Below are 22,238 nucleotides of genomic sequence, written 5' to 3' on the forward strand. Positions count from 1 at the left end.
ATGGGTGTGTGTGTCTGGAAGGGAAGGTGACTAATGGGGACTCTAATGAATGAATGAATGGAAACGAGATGATAATTGGTGTTACATATCCCATACCCATACCCATAACCATACTCGTACTCGTACTCGCACTTGTACGTTCGATCGGAGAACGAGTCTTTCGTAACTCCATTCATGAATCGAACTCGATGTGAAACTGGAACTGGAACTGAAACTGAAGCAGGTGTATGTGTAGGGCAAGTCAAGATCAGACCACCATTAACGAGTCGAGTGGCTCGTGCCAGGTGAACCACCCCACGACTCCGATTATAATGCTAATTAGTGCCCAGTCATGTTGTTGATCAAAACCCATACTATGGGATTTCTAGCCCCACGAGCCACTCATTCACGATTCGGCCTAACACTCACTCATCTCTGACGCAAAACCAGAAGACACCTGCGAAATCCGATCTTAAAAGAGGAAATATCTCAAAGCAGAGAGAGCTCTCTCTCCCTCTGGACTTAATCACCTTGAACCCCTACTAAACGGAGATCTGTCAGCTGCTTCTGATTGATTTTGACACTGAAATTAGCCACAATTAATGGTGGACTATCTATATTACACAGAGACGGAGCTGCAGCCAGAGCCAAAGACCGAGTATGAAATCACGTTGAAAGCATTTTATAATGTCGAAAATTCATCACCCAATCGAAGACGGAGACAATGACTCTGTGTTGGAGCGGGACAGAAGACAGCAGGGCAACGTAAGTTACCAAAGCGCTTAAATCACATAATGAATTATTTAAGTTCAGCATGAATCATTCTCAGCAACAATTTTGAAAAAAAATACTCAATTTACCAGCTCGAAAACTTCGCCTGCTGAATTTGAGTATTCGAGTCAAGAGGGCGACCTGAGAGGCTTACCAAATGATCTAAGAAATGCAAATTGTAAAGCAAACAAACAATAAATGAGACCCGCTCACACTTGAGCTCAATTTGTCACTCAACCTGTTTGTCGTTTTCGAAATGAAATGCAATCGGATCGGATTCGGAATCGGAAGAAGTAGCTGCCTGACGCCCAGAGGGTGACCCCGAAACCAGTTCCAAGAAATATCGTAGATATTCCTGGTACTGGGGACTCGATTTTGATGTAGGCATATTTTGTTTACATACAATCCGTGTTTGGAATAGTGAACGATTAAAGATAAAGCCACTCGCGACTGATAAACAACATCTTGATCGCTGATCGCTGCTCGCCATTCGTCGATCGTTGGATCGACCCGAAGCGAAGCAAGCGCTTCGTCTAAAAGTGAGACCGCTGACTGCATCGATCAGTGCGGTCGACTGGCGTTGTAATTTTTTTATATAGCGGGCTTTTGCGCACTCCGTGCATCATTTAGTAACGAAGCTTAAACCGAACCGCATCGCTCTGAAGCTCTTAAGCGCGCGCGCTCTCCTTCCCCGCGGAACCAACGAGAACCAACATCGACAAGAACTACAACAACAGCGAGAATGTTTCAAAAAAGGATTATCGAACTTATTGTGGTGCTGCTGTACTGGATGGTCATCACGCCGGCGGTCTACAAGATATGCAAGGACAAGAACATAATCCAGGTGGACATGAACCACCTGCTGGATACCGTGGCCGAGCACTGCACCTTCGGCCTGTGCCTGATGGTGGGATACGTGATCCTCTACCGGATAGTGATCTTCATATACATGAAGCTCAAGGTCTGCGACATCCAGATGTGGCACAACCTGAAGAAGACGCAAGACGACCCCGAGGCAAACTTGAGCAAGAAGTCCCACTACCAGGCCGTGTCCACGGAGAACATTGACACTGTGGACAGTGGAAAGAAAAGACCCATGACCCCCAGGATGATAAGGACCATCAGCAATCCGCTGCTCATCGAGAGCGACCTGGCCCGCATCCACGTCAAGCACGAGACACGCCCCCTGCAGAGTGCCACTCTTCCGAGGCTGCAGCACGCCCAGGTCCACGCCAGTCCGAGTCCTAGCCTGAGAAGTGCCCCGCCAGTGCCCAGGCAACCAGCGAACGTCTACAACCAAGGAGTTATAATGTCGCCCAAGGTCCTGATGCCAGGACATCCAGACAGGGTCTAGAGACAGACTCTTTTTCCATTAAGAAGGAGTACGAGGTCCATTCCAAGTATTAGCTACAGCCCAAAGATCGAGAAGACAATCGAAATACCACGAAATTAGTCAATCATCACAGCACAAAGCTCTTCCTGCAGCAGGAAGAGCTCGAATAGTGTTCATTCGAGTGAACTTTAGTTAGCGAAATGTATTATATATTTATTATTAGTCGTAAGACTCCCTTTTGTTATGTGAGTAAGTTTAGAATCTCGCTTTATTCTTAATAAAAAAAGAATATTTTCAAAATAGCCTGAACCGCAATCCAAGTGAATCCATCAAACAAAGGGATTAATCTACGTTTGAAAGATATGAGTGGAGTTCAAAGAAAGGAACAATGTACGAGCATTCCAGAATGATCGAATGCCTCCCTTATCCTATCCCATAGGATTCATTGCCAAAATAGGGCATCCCCCCACCCACCCAGTACCAAAGTAGCAAAGTTTTCGCCACAAAATGAAAGTGTGCTACAACAAATGAAATGTGTGTGCGAATGAGATGGATGTTTGTACGGAGCAAGAAGCGTGGAATACAATAAAAAAACAAAACTAAAAACTGTTCTACGCATGCGCACGCGTTCTCTCTCACTCATTCCATTCTCACTCCGCTCCCACTTGCACTCGCACTGGTAGTCTGCATGCGACGGACGACTGGTTCGTGTCTCGGCTCAAGATCAAGTTCAAGCTGTGTGCAAAGTTTCTTTTTGGGCTTTAGATTTACTTTACTTTCATGCAGAAAAGAGTTTTGTTCTCTACGGATTGTGATCGTGTGAGGAGGATATAGTGTATGCCTGTGTCGGTGTGTGGTCTCAGCTGTGTAAGTGAGTGTCTGGGGGTGTGTCTGCTCAGGTGTGTGGGTGTCTCTTAGGGTGTTAGGGTGTTCAAGTCGAAAAGACGCATAGCAAATCAAACTTTGACTAACAAATGATTCGAAGCTAAGTACTAAAGAAGAAATAAGGAGTTCAACAAGTGATCGATAGAAAGAGTAGTTGAAAGAATAGTTATAGTATAATAATAATAATCAGAATAATCATAAATATTAGTAGAAATTGGAGATGGAAGGCAGTCGGTGGTACTAACCAGTTGGCAGATGTTCGGTTCGGTTCTAGAAAGTTCTGACTAAGTTTGCTGTATAAAACTAGTGTTATACAAACCCGAAGAGATCCTTCCCAATCAATTCCCTATCATAATGATAGTCTAGGTTATAGGTTCTACTGCGAGAATCTACTAGAAAATTGATCGACGTAGATTCAAGTAGCGGATCAAACTGGCATTTCTCTATTATTTATATTTCCGTATATATATTTGAGGATATAAATTGCGCCATCAGGTGTAAAAATAACCCTCTCTAGTCTTAAACAGGTTTAATATTACTAGGTACAGAAAATAGGTATTTTTCCTTAGAAACTTGAAGAAACCGGTTTTCCAGGGGGGGGGGGGGGGGGGGGGGGGGGGGGGGGGGGGGGGGAAGACCCCAAAGATGGGTCTAGAAATGCCATATGAATAAATCGTATTTCGGATTTCCGATTTCAGTTTTTAATGAAACCAAGAGTGGGTCAAGGCACTGGAGAGAGGGCCGCTTTCAGTTCCTGGACCTGTTTTCAGATCGGACTCACTCGAAATGCGGTGTCACAGGTGAAATTTGAGTCAAACTCTCGGGACTCAGAGGCTGAGTTATTAAGTCGTGCTTTCAATGTCACAGCAAAGATCTCTTAGTCATGGACGTTTCATCGGCGATTGCAACAACAACTCGCCCTTAGTCATAGCAGCTTAAACACCTGCCAACTGGTTAGTGCCTGGCACGCGCCGACTGCTCGACTGAGATTGGGAGACAGATGGCGATGGAAGATGGGATGGATCAGAATGGGGGATGGAGATGGGGGGTTAGTGGGGGCTTAGGGGATAAAAAGGATGGAAAAACATACACAAAACGAAAATCAAAAACGAAATTTCGTTCCTGGCAAAGGATCTTCGTTTTCGTTTTACTCTTTGATTCTTTTCTTTTCATTTGGCACACAAAATTTTGGCTTTCAATTTCGCTTTCTCTTTTACGTTTACGATTTTCTTGATTTACGTTTTTTGTAATTGTTTTTTTTTAGTTTCTCTTTTTTTATTTTTGTTTAATTTTCAAGAAAGAGAGAGAGAGAGATTTTGTTGGATTTTTTTTTTTTTTTTATTGATTTGATTTGATTTTTTGTTGCAAAAAAACTTCCCAACTACTTACTGCTGGCATAAGTTGATCTGTACTTCGGACGCGAGTCACCTTGTTTTTGGTAATCAACTTCTTGACGCACTGCTCCACCTCGACGTTCCACTTCATGAAGGTCACGTAGGCGATGTAGATGGTGAACAGGATGAGGGCCTCCCACCAGAAGATGCGATTGTCGCGGAAGAAGTAGATCAGCACCAGGAGGCTGATGCTGTAGAATGAGCAGTCGCGGAAGAGGGGCCACCAGGTGAGGGAGAGCACCGTCTTCGAGAAGAGGGCGCACATCCCGATCACGAACAGTATGTTGAAGACGGCCGAACCAACGATCGTACCAATGCCAACGTCGTCGAACGACACGAAAACGCCAATCACACTTGTGAAGAGCTCGGGGGCACTGCCACCCGCCGCCATGAAAGTCGCGCCGGCCACATCGTCTGTAATGCCGAGCTTTTCAATGATTACGTCAAGGGAAGGCACGAAGAATTCATCGCAGACAATTGCCAGCGCCACAAACATATAGATTACTCCAATGATGTGCAGGATGACAGCGCCGTTTTCAAGCTGTTCTTTCGTGAATAGATCTTTCGGGAATAGTGGCGTTTTCGTGATGGTCGAGTTCTCGCTGTGAGTGTCTGTAAAATATTCAGAAACGAAACAGAAAATAGGATTAGTATTTGCTAAACAGCCAAATAGTCACGGGGAATGAAATCAAACAGCATATAAAACGCGTGTAAGACGCTTCTTAGTTGTAATAGTAGCTAGCGGTAAAAACAGCTAACAAAACGCACTGAAATCGTCTTCCTCAGTTTTCTGACCTTTACCTTTAATAGTGCTACCCCCTCCTCTATGACAATCCATCCCCCATTAAACATCCTCAATTAAGTGGCTCGACCTTTTGGAAATCGTTGGCAGAACTCCCTTGTTGCATGCGGCACCTTTTGTGTGCGATTTTCATGGGCAATTATCTTTAGAGAAAATTATGCAGCAGCACATTTTGCAACAATTAACAAATTGCACTTATTCGCGCTGCCAACCGTCGAAGTCGATATTGATGTGGATATCGATGATGATGATGTAGATATACTGGCGGTAGATGTGGATGTTGAATGGTAAATGTTGGTAATGTAAATGTTTATCAACCATTTGCACTGTGAGCAATCATTTTGGCGCGTGTGCCGAGCAAATAATTGACGCGGCTTTAATCGCTCGCGTGGCTCGTCGCCGTCGTTGTCGGTGTCGTCGTCGTCGATAGCGACTTGACTGATTCATGGCATATTTACACACACCCCTCGGAGCTATCAGAGTGTGTGCTCCTTCTACGAGTATATACTTTTATGGATATCTCAGAGCGATTAGAGGCGCCACAAAATGCGTGAGGAGCTGAAAGACTGCATTAGCAGCCACAGGAGCGGTGTCAGAGGTTGTCTACGCCGCTGAAATAGAGCACTCCATACGGAGGTTGACTCACTTTGTGGTTGGAACGGGGACAGACAGGCTGGCAGACAGACAAAGAAATTTTCTCTAGAACCGGTTCCCGATTCTCGCGCATTTGCATGCAGCTAACGGAGAACGGACCCCTTCGCCAGCCGCCGCCACACCCACTCAATTAACCCACCTTTCTGTGTGGGGGGGGGGTGGTGGGCGGACACTCGAGACCCAAAGCCCGATGCCCGCTGGGAGGGTGAGCCACAAATGAATGATTCTTATGAATCACCTGCCAAATGCTTAATGAGTGACGACGACGACAGCTCTCGAAGGCGATTGAATTGAAAATTGTGCATGTTTCAGGCTGCACAGGCTGCGTACATATTCGAGCCCTCGCTTTGGGTGTGTGAGCTAGTGCCCTGCATATCAAAAGTGGAGCATCGGCCCAGGCCCCAGTGCTTGGGTAATTTGCAAATGGGAACAGACTCTTTTGATGTGAGTTACTCACTCGGCTATGAGTTGGTCAACGATAGGGACAGGGGCCGAAGACCAAAGCATCCGAATCTGAAGAACTGATGAAGCGCCTACAAGTCATAGAAAATATCATAGCAAATAATACTAGATATCTCATGGTAATGAATCACATAGAACCACTCTCTTATCGGGCTCATAAAGAGCAAAAAAACGCTAGATATTCGCATTGTTTGCACTCATTACTCACAGCCCGTTATGTGGGGGATAAAGCAGATAAAGCCCACACTCATGAATAAGATATTTCTTGAGGGAACTTCGAGATCCAACTTCTATTCAAACTCTTTCTTTCATTAAAGATTTAATATTAATCAACAGATGCCCCCAAAAGTACTACCGATTGCGCAATCTACGATTGAATTCTAGGGGTAATGGGCTATAGATCTAATCGGAGAACCGCCACTCGAAGTTGGTCATCAAATTGTTATTGGCGCACTTGCGAAGGTAACAAAATAATGACTATTAAATATTATTTATTATTTGTTGCTTTTCTTATGATTATTTATTGCCATTGCCCATGTGGGCGTCTGCCTCGATGGCTGCCTGCTGCCTTCGTTCAGTCCCGGGCCGAGGAGAGGGAAACCAGTTTCGAGTGCCGCTATTGGAATGGCACTACAATTTGACTAAGCGACTGCAGCAGCAGCAGAAGTCGTGCCCAAAGCCCCGTCAGAAAGCTTCTAGAGCACATATGCTAGCGATGGTGGCGTGAAGGAACGTGATAAGGGAGCGGGCGGGATACTGCAGTAGAAGTGCGGGAATGGCGGGCTCTTATCAACGTTCATTCAATATTTCAGCTAAGAAATTTCGGAAAGCTGGAAAATACCATTTGCTAGCGATGGTAGCGTGACAAGGCACGAATGCACTTGAAACTATGGAAATTATTAGCATAGAGCTGTGAGAAGGGGTTCCTTCTGATTTAGACATGTTCTGTCCTCATCAATATGCTAATTTATTCGATGACTGATGCGATGTACTTCAGTTCAGCGATGGTCGCGTGATTACTCACGAGAGTTTATATTTCGCTGGGGAATGGCTGCACTTGAGAGGCCCATCACATCTCAATTCACTTAACAAATTTGTGGCCAATCAATGGGTAATTTTTGGTCGCGGATCGTGACTTGTTTTATACGTAGTCTTTGCGGCTCCCATCGCCATGCACACAGCACTCTCCCATCTCGGGGATGCGTCATCGTGCGACTGAGACGCGTTGTTTACGGAGCAGCAACCGAAAACGAAACGAAACGTAACAAGAGAACAAAACCACAGAGCAAACAAGCCTCTGCCTCTGCCGCTGCCTCCGGCTGGCACTCGCATTCTGAATTCGCAATCAGTTGCAAAGTGGAACCCGATTCGCCCAGATGGCAGCCACAGTCAGTCACAGTTCCAGCCATGGTTACGGCCAGGAGCCGCTCTTCGTTAGCCGAGCCACCATTCAGCTGCAGTTGAGGTCGCCTGCTGCACCCGGGCCTGCTGCCCCGCCGCGCATCTACGAGTGGCACACACAGGTCGCGACGCCACCCACGCCTACGGCCAGCCCCAGCCCCACTCCAGAGGCGGCGGAAACGGCAGCGAAATGCATTAAGCAGGCGGAGAGTGCGGCACATGCGGCCACGCCCAAGCGATACACGCCCCCGCGGATAATGGGGACCGAAGCGAAGCGCAAGAATCTGCCCCAGACCCTGGGCAACTTCTTCGAGGTGGAGCGGTACGAGAGTGGCTGGAATCGCGTGACAAAGAGAGACTTCTAGGAGGATGCAGAGGAGGATGAGGAGGAGGATGAGGAGGAGGAGGCCTAATCGATTAACTCAACCCATTAAGTGCCAGGAGCCGGAGCTGCAGTGAAAACACAAGAAAGTGAAGTTCCATACCCAAAATTCCAATTTATACGAGTATTCCCCAGAAACCCAAATCTACATCCAAACCCTATCTATTGTCGATATTTATAAGCAAAGGAAACCCCCCCTGAATATTTATGATAAAGCAATAAACGTATTATTTGATAGATCGAGTGGAATTCTTCCTATGCTTTGAGCTCCCAGTGGGTTAAACGTCATTAGGCGACTGATAAGACCCGTGAGCCCGTAACCCGTAAAAAGAGAGGCTTTCAGGCTTTTTCGCTTTATTTTCCTTTCCGCTACGTCATCAATGTGCATAAATCACGGCTGAACAAACGCACGAAAATTACACAAACGATAGCGGGAACGAGAGCGGGAACGGGAACGGGAGCGGGAACCGGAGCAGGAGCGAGCAATGGAATGGTGGAACAACAACAAAAGTAATAGTAAAAGTTAATAGTAAAAGAAGAAAAAGAAAAAGTGTTTGCCATGGCCGGAAGTTCATTATGGGAGCTCGTAGCACCCAAAGTGGAAGCGGCCCCTAGCACACACACCACACACACAGCCCATCCACCGACCCGCCGCTACGAGTGCGAGCAGTACGAGTGGTACATGCACCCCTGTGTGGAATGTATGGAACGTGTGGTACGATAGTGTCCGCAGTTTTCACGCTTCGCTCTGACCCGCAGTGTTCGCTGGCTCTAGTCTGCCGTGAAAGCAGCTGCTAATTTATCAGAGAGACAGCGCGCTTTGGCACGAACGGAACGGAACGGCACGGCGGTGCAAGAGTTTCAAGGTGGCTCTGGGGAATCGATTAGCCCGGCCAAAATCAGACCGAAACCAAGCGAAACGTGCAATGCACATGCAACATACAGCCAGCCAGAGCCAGGGTTGTCAAGTGGCTGTTGAATCAATGCAGGCCTGGGCCTGGGCCTGGCCCACAGACAAGCCTCGTCTGTAGCCTCTAGCCTCTCTAGCAGCCACTCGCCCTGCCGCAGTGTGCTCAATAAACAGTGGGTGGAAGTGGAGGTGGAGGGAGGTGGAGGCGCACTTAAGGATTGCCATAGAAAGTTTTATCACGGCTATGAGCAGCTGTCAATGAAGGTTGCCTGATGGCAACCCTTGCTGCCTGCCGCTACCTTTGCTTTGGGGCCACTTTCGAAAGTTATAGCTACCACAACTTGGCATAGTTTTCGGGCCCAAAAAACACACATGAGTGGGCCGCATTTTAGCCTAATCAAACCGTTTCGTCCCCAGGGCGATCCCGTTGCGGACCAAGCCCCAAAAGTGCGAACAGAACAGCAGTCTAGTGCTACTGCTACACCCTACCATAACATCCAACCTAACCATATCATACATGTGCTTGACCCAATTTCCAATGGAATTACACTCATTACATAAACGGCGTAAACTGAAAAGGCTTCTTTCTTTAATGAGGCAAAGCCGGGAAAACATTTCTTCAACTAATTTTCTCAACTTGGAAGAATTTATGGACCCATTAAAGTTTCCCCATGCATAAAAGAGATCTTTAGAAACTTAGTTAGAGATTCATTTGAAAGTTTTTCGAGTGCAAAAAACATTGTCATTCATCAAAAACCCATGAATTATTTCTGAATTCACGGCGTAGTCCCAAGAGTAATGAAAATTACCGGAAAGTGACTTAGGCTATTTCTCAATGAGTCAGCCAAGGTTTTTCTGAATCAAAATTGTACACAATACGTACGGAAAACATATTATGAATTCTATGCGGTTTTTGCTCATTCGATTTGCTTTTGATTTGATAGAGAATATGGTATATGGTGTTGGAATGCAAACTGATGTCTAAAATTCATTGATTAACACATAAGTCTGTCTAAATTTACCATTGGAAAACCTGTCCTACGATAAGATAACTTTCTTTGGAGTCTCCCATGATATAGGGCTTTCAATGGAACCTGATTCGTATCTTGTTTTGAGTAGAGAGCTGCATCTGAGTGGAAACAGATTCGCTCATTCACTTTTGTGCTGCTTTAATCACCCATAAATAATATCCACTTAAAAATTAACATAATTGAACAAATTTTGATCTAGTATATGCTCGAGAGGTTTTCGATTCGGTATTCGAGAAAGCTTTGCTTACGCAGGTGCTGGCGTAGTGCCATTCGATACCGATACCAGACTACGGATTGCACATTTGATAACCGGTTTCTCAGACAGACAAAACAGACAGACAGACAAAACAGACAGACAGTTCGCAAATCTCTGGATTGAGTGAATCATTGAATGATAACGAAGCGTGCACCTGTCATTGATACCGAGGTGGCAGCCCAGCGAACCCCTTGGGGCTCTCCGTCATGAATCATTCTCGAATCCCTGATCGCTCGGGGCTTGTGGAATATCCACGCATAACTGTTGTGTGTGTTTTTGGGACTGTGATTCCGATTATTCCTGTTGGGAACAGCAGGGTTGCAGGTTTATTCGATTAGCTGAGTCAGGCCCCGAGGAACAGAAGGCCGGAAGCCCAGAAGGGACCCAATTGTGCTGCATGTTGCAGCTGGGATTGAAATTAATGCCGAATCACAGTCGGGGGACAAAACCCCACACAGCACAGCACACAATCGGACCAGCGAGGGACAATTAGTGTGGCCACAAGAAATGGGAGGACCGACGACCGAGGACCAAGGACCGAAAGGACATGGAATGGTGATATATACTCGTATGGTTGTGGATGTGGGGGGAGCTTGAGCGGAATGTCAATAATTAAAAAGGCGGGCAAATGTTGTCATTTCAGGACCCCAGAAGCTCACAAAGCAGCAACAAAAACAGGGGAAAAAAATGGCAGAGGGAAGAAAGGAAACGACTTCCTGCCACCCACTCACGAACAAGCCATTTTCTGAGCCCCCCTCCACCTACCCCTCCCCATCACGTTCATCGTTTCTCGTGGCTTTTAGCATGCAACTCACACGTCCTTGCCAGGACCTCCTGCTCCTCCTCCCTCACCTCATTCGACGTACCGTTGTTGCTTTTTCCTGTTGTTGGCATTTTGATTTATCGATTTAAATTTGTGTTTAAGGCGCTCCGTGCGTGCTTACTTTTCGGGGGGAACGGGCTCTTTCTTTTCCTTTCGGGTAACTCGTTTTCCGCGTCTCTGCTTCTGTTTCTGCTTCTGTTTCTGTCTCTGTTTTTGTTTTCCTCAATCATTTTTCAAAATGTTTGCATACACATCCATATATATTGTATTTTTTGGCCGCCTGCCGTTTAGGTCGAGGTCTTTACTTAACTTTATATTCTGTTCCTTTTCTCGTTTTTTGTTCAGGGTCTGCCAGCGCTCGGCCCGGGCCCGGGCCCACCCACACGACAAACGTCGCAGTTGAGAGCTTGAAACGTCGTTAACAGCCACGTTTGCGTGTGCTCCACACACACACACACATACAGATACACCATAGTCCTGCACACACTTACATAGTATATCTCACGGCTGTGTGCGGGTCTGTGTGTGCGAGAAAAGCGGGCTCGCAATTTGGGTCGATGGTAAAATAGAAAAGCCAAAAGCAACGCAAATACATACACACCCCAAAAAACACCACAAACACACACATACACACACATTTCTACTCGCACTCGTAGCCGTAGTCGTAGTCGTACTCGTACCACGTGCATACATACGATACGTGGTATAAAATTTCGAACAAAGGTCGTTGAAGAGAAGACCACTGCCACAGTGCCACATAAAATATATACAAACTCGCACATATATATATGTATATATATATATATACATACGTATCCCCCCAGATACATACATGTATGTATTTCGGGTGACCTGTACTACTACGACTACTATTCTACTGCTGAGTTATCTGTGTGTGTGTGTGTGTGTGTGCGGGGGGGGGGGGGCTCTGTCTGCATTTGCTGTGTGTGTGTGCTTTTCCATTTTTTGTTTCTCCGAGTTTTTCCCGCTGGTTTCATGTTAATTGCTCGTTGCCTGTCGCTTGTTCCACCAATCTGCGTTAATTTTAAAGCTTGATTTACACACAACACACGTTCATGGTTAAGATACAGATACAGATACATCTACATGCACAGCCACAACATCCAAAACAGAACTGCAGCGGGGAAAAAAAAGGATATTTATGGATGATGTTTCAACTAAAGCCATCGATATCCAGTTTCCGCGAGTGTAGTGCCACTGTTTTCCTCCTCTCTCAATAGTTTTGTGTGTCACGAATTTCCAATTTCGGTTTCAGGGGGTGGTAAAAGGTGAATAGAGAATGCTGGGATTTGTTGGAGATTTGCCGATTGACATCATCATCATCATCAATGGAATCCACTTAGGGCTATTGCCATTCCACAGTTTATAGGGTGCCATATAGTACTGTACGATTACTATACGCCGCAGTATGCCTTTGTTCATTCAGCCACTTTCAGACAGAGACACAGACACAAACAGGACACGGACATACAGGACCAGACCAGAGACAGCTCTGTTGAGTCATTAAAATGAAAAATGGCTCTAGGGTCCGTACGCCTAAGCAAACAGAGTGCAGTGTTGGGTTTAATTGTTGGCCAAAATGTGACTGCATCGCACACGTGGAGCATGGGAGAACAGAGGGACACGAGGCGGGGCCAGAATCAGGGTTAAAAGGTGAGAGAGGGGAGCCAGCTTGACTTTCGCTGATGGGGCTGGAAAAACTGAACCAAAAAAAAAGAGTGCCATGTCGAGTATGTGCACACACATAAATTTATATCATTGTGTGTGCGGCAAGTGTGAGTGCAAAAGTGCAGACAGATGTTCCATTATGTTCATTTGCAGCCGCTTATGCGGCCTGGCCTGCAATGGGGGATAATTTATGTTCACAATATTACGTATACGCAGCTCCGCGTGTTTCGCTCCAGTAGTGGCCACTCCATACGTTACGTATACGCAGTGGCACCACATAAATATCGTGCATACGCCAACCGTGTGGTCGGTGGAAAAGAAAAGAATAACTATGTGCCGAAGGAAGTACAGCGGAAGCGGCGAAAGAGCCCTTGGCTTCCGTCTTCTACGAAATTACCACATAAATATCACGCATACGCAATGGGGTCCCTTCAGAAAAGTCTGGTTGAGAATTTCAACCGAAGCCGAGCCCTTTCGTTGTCTTTAAATTTAAGATTTTAGTGGCATATGAATGGCAAATGGGCTGCTTGACTTCTTCCACCTTTAGGTGTCCTTTCAACCGCAAAACTGTTCGCGTATACGCATTGTCAGTGTGTGGCATAGATAGTTAGGTGAATGTTGATAGTTAGGATGTCTTGCTCAGAGCTCTCCACGCGACCCCTGAACTTTATTCGATTTGATTTCCTCTCCCTCATTCGGATTCATCTGTGCCCCATGCAAATCAAATTCAATTTTCCTTCTTCTTCAGACTGAGACTCATACGAGTACGAACCGATTCCTCCCCATCCGCTTCTTTTATGCCTCTGTCTCTGCCGCTCATTTAAATACAAGTGCCATTAGTCAGGCTCCTACTCAGACGAGGCAAAGAAGCGTAAATTCCACATGCGAGCATCGTACGCCATGTGGCAGCCTCCGAATCGAAGGATGATTTAAATAAGATGAGATCGAGGAGATGGAGATGGAGGAGGTCTGACACTTACCATTGATACCACGTTGATTGCCAGCATTATCCTCGTCAGAGCCAGGCACTGCATTCATGTTCATCTCCTGGTCCTGCTCCTCCTCCTCGCCGAACATGTGCTCCCCGGACTGGAAGGGGTACATCAGCTCGGCCTCGTCCTCGCCGGATGTCTGGGAGGGCGCCCCCTGATACAAGGGCGGTGCATTAACTCCATTCAGCACATCGTTGTTCTGGTTGTTGTTGTTATTCTGGTTGTTACTGTACGGCTGTTTGGCGGACTTGGGCTTGGCGGCCTCAACGCCAAGACCCTGAGTGGCCAGGCAACAGCCAACCAACAGAATGCAGTAGATCGGCAGGCGGAGGCGGCGGCAGCGTTGTGTCTGAGGCTGTGGCTGATGCTGAAGCTGAAGCTGTGGCTGTGGCAAGGAACAGCAGCTGCTGGTCAGGGAATGCTCCGTTGCGGTTCTGCTTCTTGTCTTTCCTTTCGTTATTGTTGCGGTTTTTCTTGTTGATATTGTATTTAATGTTAATAATACTAAGCGTTTGAAAATATTTACACACTCGTCAAGTATCTTTGCTTGGTGTTGTACTTTGGGTATTTCAGAGGCTGAGGCCGAGTCTGTGGCTGTTGCAGCTGCTGCTGCCTCTGCCGCTGCAGCTCCTGCCTCGTCCATGCCCCGTAGACGACCCCTTCGACGGCGACTATTGAAATCTATCGTTGTGCTGCTTGTGCTGGTTACGGGCAACATGTTGCTGTGGCACAGAATGTCGGTGCTGTAGCTGCTGCTTCTGCTTCTGTCAGTGGCTAAGGCTAAGGCTAGGGCTCCATGATCTTTAGCTGTCGGCTGCCGCTCCTGCTGATCGGCTGCTTCTGTTCCCTCTGCTGCTGCTACTGATGTTGCTACCGCATGTTCTGCTGCCACTGCTGCTGTATGTTCGGATTGCTGCCTCTGCTGTTGCTGTTTGCTGCATGTTGTTGGCTGCAACATTGGACCCGTTGGAGTGTTGTTTGGTTTTTGGTGTTCTGTTTTGTTTTGTTGGTTGCTGTTTCTGCTGGCAAAACCTTCTGTTTGTTTGTTCTCGTTGTACGCTTTTGATTTTCGACTAAAGTGTTGGAGTTTATCTCTCGCTTAGTCGCTTATTGGATATCGGGGTATCTTCGGGACTCGGATCGGAATCGGGATCGGTATCGGGATCTCCGCGATGCTCGATCTCCCTTTTGTTATCACACAAACTTTTATATATACAACACACTATACATAAATAACAATTAACACGAAACAGACTGTGAGAGCGTGAGACGTGGGACAGACACACAGATTTTAGACGGGGGGGTACAGCGAGAGCGGGACTCGAAATTATGAGGAGTGCGACGTGGGCGATGTTGCCACTGCCGCTCCTGCTCCTGCTGCTGCTCCTTCCGCTGCTGCTGCTGCTTCTGCTTCTGCTGCTGTGGCTGCTACTTCCGCTGCTGGCGTGGACATTAGAAGCCGCAGCATTTCTCCTTCCATTTCCAGCAGGCGCGATTTTCCTTTCTCCACCTTCTCCTTCGCCTTCTCCGTCTCCGTCTCCTCCACTCTTTTCTTCTGTTACACTCTTTGTTGCTCCTCTGTTCGCGTATCCCGTTTATAGTCACGGGTTGGCCTGGCCCGCTGCTCCGTTGCTCGCTGTTCTGGCCATTTGTCTGGGGCTATTCCGCTGTCGCTTCCTCTTCCCCTGTGTCCTTTCTATGTGTGTGTGTGTGTGTGTGTGACTGTGACCGTGTGTCTGTGTGTTTCTGTGTGTGTGTGAGTGTGGAAAAGTTTCCCTGAGTTCTGTAGCCGTTGTAGCCGTTGTGGCGGGAGCTGCTGCTGCTGCTGGTGCTTGGTGCCGGAGCCGGAGCTGGACGACAGCACGGTTTGCACTCTGCTAACGTTCTGAGGCAGCCTGGCCGCTGGAAAACCGAAGAAGGATACGCGGACACGAGCCTGGAAGCTCATCCAGTCTCTGCCTTCGCTGCTGCTGCTTCCTCTCTCTTTTATGGCAAAAGAATGGGAGAGCTGATGCTGCTTCTGCTGCTGCTGCTGCGCCTGCGTTGCTTTTGTTTACATTTTCAATGTTCGTTCTATAGATGACTGCCTGCCAGAGAAAGGGAGAGAGAGAACAAAAGAGAGAACTTTTAAGGATATTCGTTGGTCGTTTCTCTTTGGTGATTTCCAAACACACACACACACTTTCTCTCTCCCGCCTATGCCGCTTATCTGCGAGGCCTTATCGCTGCTTACGCTTCTGCCTTTGCCTCTGCCTTTGCCTTTGCCTTTGCCTCTCCTTTCTCCTCCTTCTTCGCCAATCGCTTTCGTTTTGCTTTCGTTTTCTGCTGTGTTTGTTGTTTTAGCTTACGCTTACAATTTTTACTTTCATTTTGGGTTTAGTAGGTGACTCGCCTGGCCCACAGACCCACAGAGACACAGAGACAGCCCTACGCTGTGTGGCCCACACCCACAAATGGCTGCGCCTTCCCATCGTTTTTTACGGTCCCTGCCTGGCTCAATGTGCGGTTATGTTCATTGTTATGCTTTGAGTAGCTTCCCGCTGTTCCTAGACCTTCCCCTACTCCTCCTTCATCCCCCGCCTAATCTCCTGTCTCTCATCCTATCTATGCCTTTATTTTTAGCCATGGCCCAGAGTTTTAGCCAAGAATTCAACCGTGTGGCATTGTTATTAATTATGTTTTTTCCCTCGTGCTTTTTTGTTTTCCTTTTTTTTTTGTTGCTGTTTTTTGTTGTTGTTTTTTTTTTAGCAAATTGCGTAACATTTTGTTCGCTTTCTTTACATAATTGCCTCATCAGACTGATGGAAAAGCCCCACCAGTCTTTTTAGAATATGATGTCTACTACAATTTCTTCTGAGAAACTCGAGAACTTTTTGGTGTCTTTGGTTCTTGGTTGTTGGGTGGGGGAGACGGCTCCCAAATAGTTCCCTTTTCATGCATTCTCAGGATCCGAACATTAATCAAACGCCAACGCGGGGATTTACATAATTTAGTGTGTGTCAAACATTGGAATCTTAGCTTTTGGAAACCTAAGGTTTTTTTTTTGTCCATTCTTTAGGAAACTCTTTAAAATTCTTAAACTTGCTATTTCGTACTCTTTTTTTAAGAGAATAAATCTCAGAAACGTAAATTTTAGTCTTCCTTCAATTGATTGTTGTATATATTTTTTACAAGTGTCCAGTCTTGACATAAAATCAAAAAAAAAATAAACAGTTGAAGTAAATATCTAACAGATCTTAATTCCATATATTATCCTCCGAAAGAAACGCCTCATTTATGTAATTTTCCCTTATCGATAGCTTGCCCCAAAAGTATGCCACAGAAGCCCCAACAAAGATCTCCCTGACTGTACGATTCGTTGGCTAGAAGAAAACTCAAAGAACTCTAAGAACATGCTTTGGGTTCCGCCTCGCTAATTGTTATATCATTTGCTTGGGAAACTTTAAAGGGGCGGGGCGGTGCCACTTTAAGAACGGGGTCGGATACGGTAACGGACTCAGTTGCGGCTCGAGGCCCTGCGGAATGTCTGACTGTTAAATTTTCTTCTTGACTAGCCCGAAACGAGAAAAAGAAATAGAAACAAGCATGGCAGAAAGCAGAACTTTTGCACACAGCCAGAGCAGAAAGCAACGTTTTGACCTCTTTATGAAAAAGGCCTCAAGCACGAGAACGCGCACATACACACAAGACACACACAGTTACACACAGGCACAGGCACGGGCACAGGACACAAACGTAGGCTGCCTGCCATTAACGTTTTTGCACTCACACAGACGACCGAAAAGCGCTTTGCCCGTGCCCGTGCCCCTGCCCGTGGCCACCCGTGCACCACCCTTGTAGCCGTTCTGCGGCTTTTTATTGCTTGATTATATAAAAATTGGCTTTGAATAGGGCTTTCCCAGGATGTTTCTGATTTTCCAAAAATGGCAATATATAGTATGCTCCCCGATTATTCCAGGATTTGTGCTACGAGTGAATCCGATTTGGGGCTTGCTTTGGTTTGGCTTTAGTTTTTCCTTTGATTTCAAACTGCAATAAATTTTCCAACACCTCACACGGACACAGTCACACAGACACGAGCACGGGCTGGCACACGGTTAACAGTTTCTGCACACACATACACATAGGGGAGGAGACCCGTTGGACGCACCGTCCGCTCGTTGGTCCTGCGAGGATGTTGTCAGCGCAGCGCCCGAAAACGTTGTAGGGCCCCGACAGGCGACCACGAATCTGGAGGCCCACTGGGCACGAAGCCATTGGAAGACGATTACAAAAGCCGAGCAGTAGCCGACAGCCAACAGAGAGAGAGCGGACTTACTTCCACAAATGAATCGGGAGGAGACTCCGGCTCCGGGCTCGACTAATGGGCTCCCGGCTCCTGTCGCCTGCCGTCTCCTGGTAGTGTCTCCTGCTTCTCCGGTATCGTGTCTCCTGGCTGGTGCCATCTTTTGTTGCTTCGATCTATAATTAATTAATTTACGATGCTTTCCGTTCGCATATATTTGCATTAACCCAAACAGACAAACATATTCTCCGACTCGCTCTCTTTCTTTGGTTAGCTCTCGCTCTCTCTCTCTCTCTTAGGTTGCTTCCAGTTTATAGCATACTTTTCGGCTCAGGGAGAGAGCGCGCAGCTGTTTGGGCTCTCCCTCTTTTGTTGGCCTTACTAGTGCTCCAGGTAGTCTCCTTCCGTCCCCCCTCTTCAAACAAACACCAAAAGAAAGAAAGAAATAAACGTTTGTGCATGCGTTACAAACACTCTAAAGCACACACACACACACACACACACACACACACACGAACGCAATGGGCGACACACACATATACAGATACAGATAAAAATACACATACAAGCACACTCCGCTCCACTCCACGCGCAATTGTATTTTGATTATGCCCGGCTTGGTACGCCGCATACCTCGGATATTTCTACGCACAACAATGCCAACCCCCAACGCCCCCAACTCCCAACCCTCGAAGCCCCAACCCCACGAATCCCAGATCCACATCCACATCCATTCCCACACCCATTGTCATATCAAATATTTACGGAAACAAGCGAGAGAGCGTCCGAAACAAGTTCGGATTCCGTCTTTAAGATATGTACGAGTATGTGGAGTACTATTTATCTCTTTCGAAAGTGGAAAACTATCCAGAGAACACCACAGTTTCACGGGTATTTATTATCTGGATATTAGACACGGACTAGCAGGTGAAAATCGAATAATTCCATTGCCAATCCGATTAGGGAAGTGTTTTGTTGGGATCAATAAAAGCCACAGAAGTCGGCGAACACAACTCAGTTGAAAACCGAAAATGAAGATCTTTTGTGTGGGCGCACTCGTAATTCTTGGACTCTCTGGGGCCATGGCAAATATTGGAGTAGGATGGTCTTTCAAAAAGAAATAAAATGTTGCGTTCAAAATAAAGTCAAACAGATGCATTTCAAGCAACGCGCACAATAAACCTAAGACTTTGATTGAGTGTAATATTGATAAGAAATATATAGTTTGGGAATACTTAGGGTAGATCTCCTAAAGCTCTGTAAATAGCGAACATAATCAGGAATCTGAACAGCAGACTGTTTCGCAAACAGTTCGTTTAATCAGACATACATTCCGAATTCGATTTGGTTGGGAATTGTTTCATAAGATCCACAGAAGGAGACAGCTACAAGATATACGCAAAGTGAAAATGAAGATACTATTTTAAGACTCCATACGTCAGGACTCTTTGGTAATCTACGAATACCAGTAATAATAAAGCACACAAAAAACTAATAAAGAGTCGAAAGTCGTAATATTATCCATACAGTAATTTGGAAACTAGAAATAGAATAGTAAACCTAGAGCCCAACTAGTGTCGTCGCTCTCTGAGGCGCAGATGGAGCCCATTATCAGACTTGAGGGTGAGCACGGCGGACAGAATGGGATCGTATTTGTGTCGTCCCACCTCCCGCTTCTGCTTCTCGGCAGGCGACAGCCCCAGGTAGGTGTTCAACTGGCCATCGGTGGAGAGGAGCTCGTCGACGGCGGGCAGCACCTCGAAGGAGCGCACAAGCTTTGAGATCACGGTCTTCAGCTCGAGGAGGGCGAACTTCTGTCCGATGCAGTTGCGTGGGCCGGCACTGAAGGGCACGTACTCGAAGGGGCCGGGCTTCTCCTCCTCGAACCGCTCCGGGCGGAAGTGGTGGGGATCCTTGAAGATGCGATCGTTGTAGCCGAGCAAAACGAGCGCCAGATTGAGAGTTGTGCCCTTGGGCACGAGCGTGCCATCTGGAAAGGGAGACGACAAGTTTCGATTGGGTGTTCCTCTGGCAGGATGCTTCATGCTTCCGCTTACTGATCATGTAGTCCTTGTCGGCATAGCGGCCAATCATGGGCACACTGGGATACACCCGCTGGGCCTCCTTGATGAACAGGTCGAGGTACTTCATCTGCGCTATCTCCTGGAAGGTGGCGTCTCTGTCCAGTTCGCTTCCCAGGACATTGCACTGCTCCTGGTACATCTTTTGCTGCGGTTCGAAAAAGGTCTTTAGCCGAGAGGCAGGAATACTGGAGGAGTTGGCCGCTCAAATACCTGGGCCTCTGGGTGCCTGGAGAGGAGATAGCCGGCAAAGGCCACTCCGGAGGTGGTGGTGTCGTGGCCCTCGAACATGAAGGTGGACACCTCCTCGTAGATCTCCTGGCGTGTCAGCGGACGCCCGTCGACGGTCGAGGAGAGCAGCGTGTCCAGGAAGGCCATCTTCTTCCGGGCCGAGGAGGGGTCCGAGGAAGAGCTATTCTGTCCCGCCTGCAGCGTCTCCACACGCTTCTCAATGATGTCGTAGGTGAAGTCCTGCAGCGTCTTCAGGGTCCGCTGGTAGGCCGCATACTCGGGCGACAGGCTGTAGATGCGGTTGGAGCGCTTGAACGGATGGAAGGCCCGCATGTTGACGCTGAGGCACATGCTGTGGGACCGAGGATTAGTTTGGGATTCGAAGCAACGTCGCCCCAGCACACCACTCACTCTTTGAAGGCCTGCACAATGGCGGAGTTGCGGTGCTCCATCGCATTGATGGGCACCCCCATGGCCGTGTCACAGATCACGTCCAGCGTGAGGTAGTGGGCATGGTCCTGGAAGTCGATGATGCTGTCCCCGGCGGCATCGCGCCTTAGTTGGGCGATGAACTTGGTGGAGTTCTCGTTCATCACCTCGTGGAAGTCCTGCAGGATGTTGAAGTGGAACGAGGGCGTGATCATCTTGCGGTGCTTGTGCCACTTGCTCCCATGGCTGGTCAGCAGCCCGTAGCCCAGCCACGGATGCAGCAGCTCGTAGATGGTGGACTTCTGGATCAGCGACTGGCTGTTCAGAATGTACTCCAAGTGCTTCGGATTGGTGACGGCTAAGTGCGGGGTGTAGCCTATCCAGAAGATAAAGTTGTCCTTTCCGTACTCTTGCCACCAGTCGAATATCGTCGCGAGTATCTCTGCGGAGCAGTCACGAGAACGAGAGAACGGGAGAACGAGAGCGGAATTAGGTCATTGCGATCTTTGGCACGAGCCCACTTTTGTCGTTTGTTTTTCACCATGTCTAATCACAGTCCGACAGACAGCGCCAGACCCGCTGATTGTGCTCTTCTTCGACTATCGGACCCTATCGTCTAGACGGGGCATGGACGAGCCCCCTTCGCCAGGGGGCTGATTCCTCTGGAATCATGACGACTAACCTGCGGGAGTGTTGCCTACGCGATTGGCATTGCCCAGCACGGGCACAGGAGTGGGTCCATTGAATACCTTGAGCATCCGCCTGCGACGGCTGGCCCTCAGTTCAAAGTACACGAGAACGAGCAGCGGCAGCGCCAACAAAGCCAAAACAGCCAGCCACATTCTGAATGACGTTCGAAACCGGTTCGGATCGTGGATGAATTAACACCAGACGGAGTGCGCGCCTGTCTTTTATACTGCAGACACTCTCGGAGTCCGCTCTCTGTTCTCCGTTCACGCGCTCTCTGATTAGACCAGTCGCTGCTGGCGTAGGTGCGATCGGTGATACTCTCCTGCGTGTGGGAACGAGATGAATCTCGCTCCGGGTCATACTCCAAAGTTCAGTTCTTTGCAGTATTTGCTTGCACCTGGGGGTCCACCTCGTGGAACTTGTTACCTTCAGCCATGACAGGGTATTGATGATTCGATGCCTGACGAGGAATACCATCAGGTTCTTGTTTTCTCTGGTGTTTTCTCTCTTTTTTTCTCTGTCTGGCCGAGAGTTGGTGGACTTTGTACCTGTTTGTTTTGTGCTGCCAGCCAAACGGACAAACAGACAGACTCCCAGACGAGGCTAAGCCTCGTATCAGTATCAGTAGAGGGGCTCGGCATTGCGGGTTCTGCGACCAAGTATCATTTATTTGCAGGCATCATAAAACTGCCAAGATATATATCATTTGTAATTATAATTTGTGGAAGGTGGAACATCCCATCCTGGCCGCAGGAGAT

General features: G+C 47.5%; 4 protein-coding genes and 1 long non-coding RNA gene across 14 annotated transcripts in view; 3 read left to right on the forward strand and 2 right to left on the reverse strand.

Annotated features, from left to right (window-relative positions):
• The window catches only part of LOC108162244 (sodium/potassium/calcium exchanger Nckx30C), a 35,458-nt gene extending 17,454 nt beyond the window's left edge, over window positions 1-18,004 (reverse strand). For 7 of the 10 annotated variants that reach the window (XM_017296889.2, XM_017296887.2, XM_017296886.2 and 4 more), the window contains exons 1-3: window positions 17,915-18,004; window positions 13,753-15,851; window positions 4,358-4,974 (exon numbers count right to left, since the gene is read on the reverse strand). In XM_017296889.2, coding sequence (XP_017152378.1) covers window positions 4,358-4,974; window positions 13,753-14,722 — 1,587 coding nt within the window. In that variant the 5' untranslated portion in view covers window positions 14,723-15,851; window positions 17,915-18,004. Of the gene's footprint in view, window positions 1-4,357; window positions 4,975-13,752; window positions 15,852-17,885 lie in introns of all 10 variants that reach the window. The other 3 variants (XM_017296888.2, XM_017296884.2, XM_033393234.1) reach the window with 2 other exon arrangements.
• Window positions 1,360-2,398, forward strand: LOC108162256. The gene has a single exon (XM_017296903.2). The coding sequence runs from the start codon at window positions 1,493-1,495 to the stop codon at window positions 2,102-2,104; it is 612 nt and encodes a 203-aa protein (XP_017152392.1). The 5' UTR covers window positions 1,360-1,492; the 3' UTR covers window positions 2,105-2,398.
• Window positions 7,614-8,306, forward strand: LOC108162258. Its single transcript, XM_017296906.2, has one exon. It carries the CDS (start codon window positions 7,657-7,659, stop codon window positions 8,044-8,046), a length of 390 nt encoding a protein of 129 aa, XP_017152395.1. The 5' UTR covers window positions 7,614-7,656; the 3' UTR covers window positions 8,047-8,306.
• Window positions 18,005-18,784: 780 nt separating the features above from the next.
• LOC108162260 lies at window positions 18,785-19,230 on the forward strand. The gene is made up of 2 exons (XR_001775561.2): window positions 18,785-18,940; window positions 19,013-19,230. It is a non-coding gene; the product is annotated as an uncharacterized LOC108162260 (long non-coding RNA).
• A 95-nt stretch (window positions 19,231-19,325) lies between these two features.
• On the reverse strand, window positions 19,326-21,685 carry LOC108162248 (cytochrome P450 4e3). Its single transcript, XM_017296895.2, has 5 exons — window positions 21,473-21,685; window positions 20,773-21,232; window positions 20,344-20,713; window positions 20,107-20,278; window positions 19,326-20,039 (listed from the first exon to the last, which is right to left on the reverse strand). Exons 1-5 carry the CDS (start codon window positions 21,630-21,632, stop codon window positions 19,621-19,623), a joined length of 1,581 nt encoding a protein of 526 aa, XP_017152384.1. The 5' UTR covers window positions 21,633-21,685; the 3' UTR covers window positions 19,326-19,620.
• Between the last annotated feature and the right edge of the window lie 553 nt (window positions 21,686-22,238).

This window comes from Drosophila miranda, chromosome 4, assembly GCF_003369915.1.
Source record: "Drosophila miranda strain MSH22 chromosome 4, D.miranda_PacBio2.1, whole genome shotgun sequence".
Taxonomy (NCBI): domain Eukaryota; kingdom Metazoa; phylum Arthropoda; class Insecta; order Diptera; family Drosophilidae; genus Drosophila; species Drosophila miranda.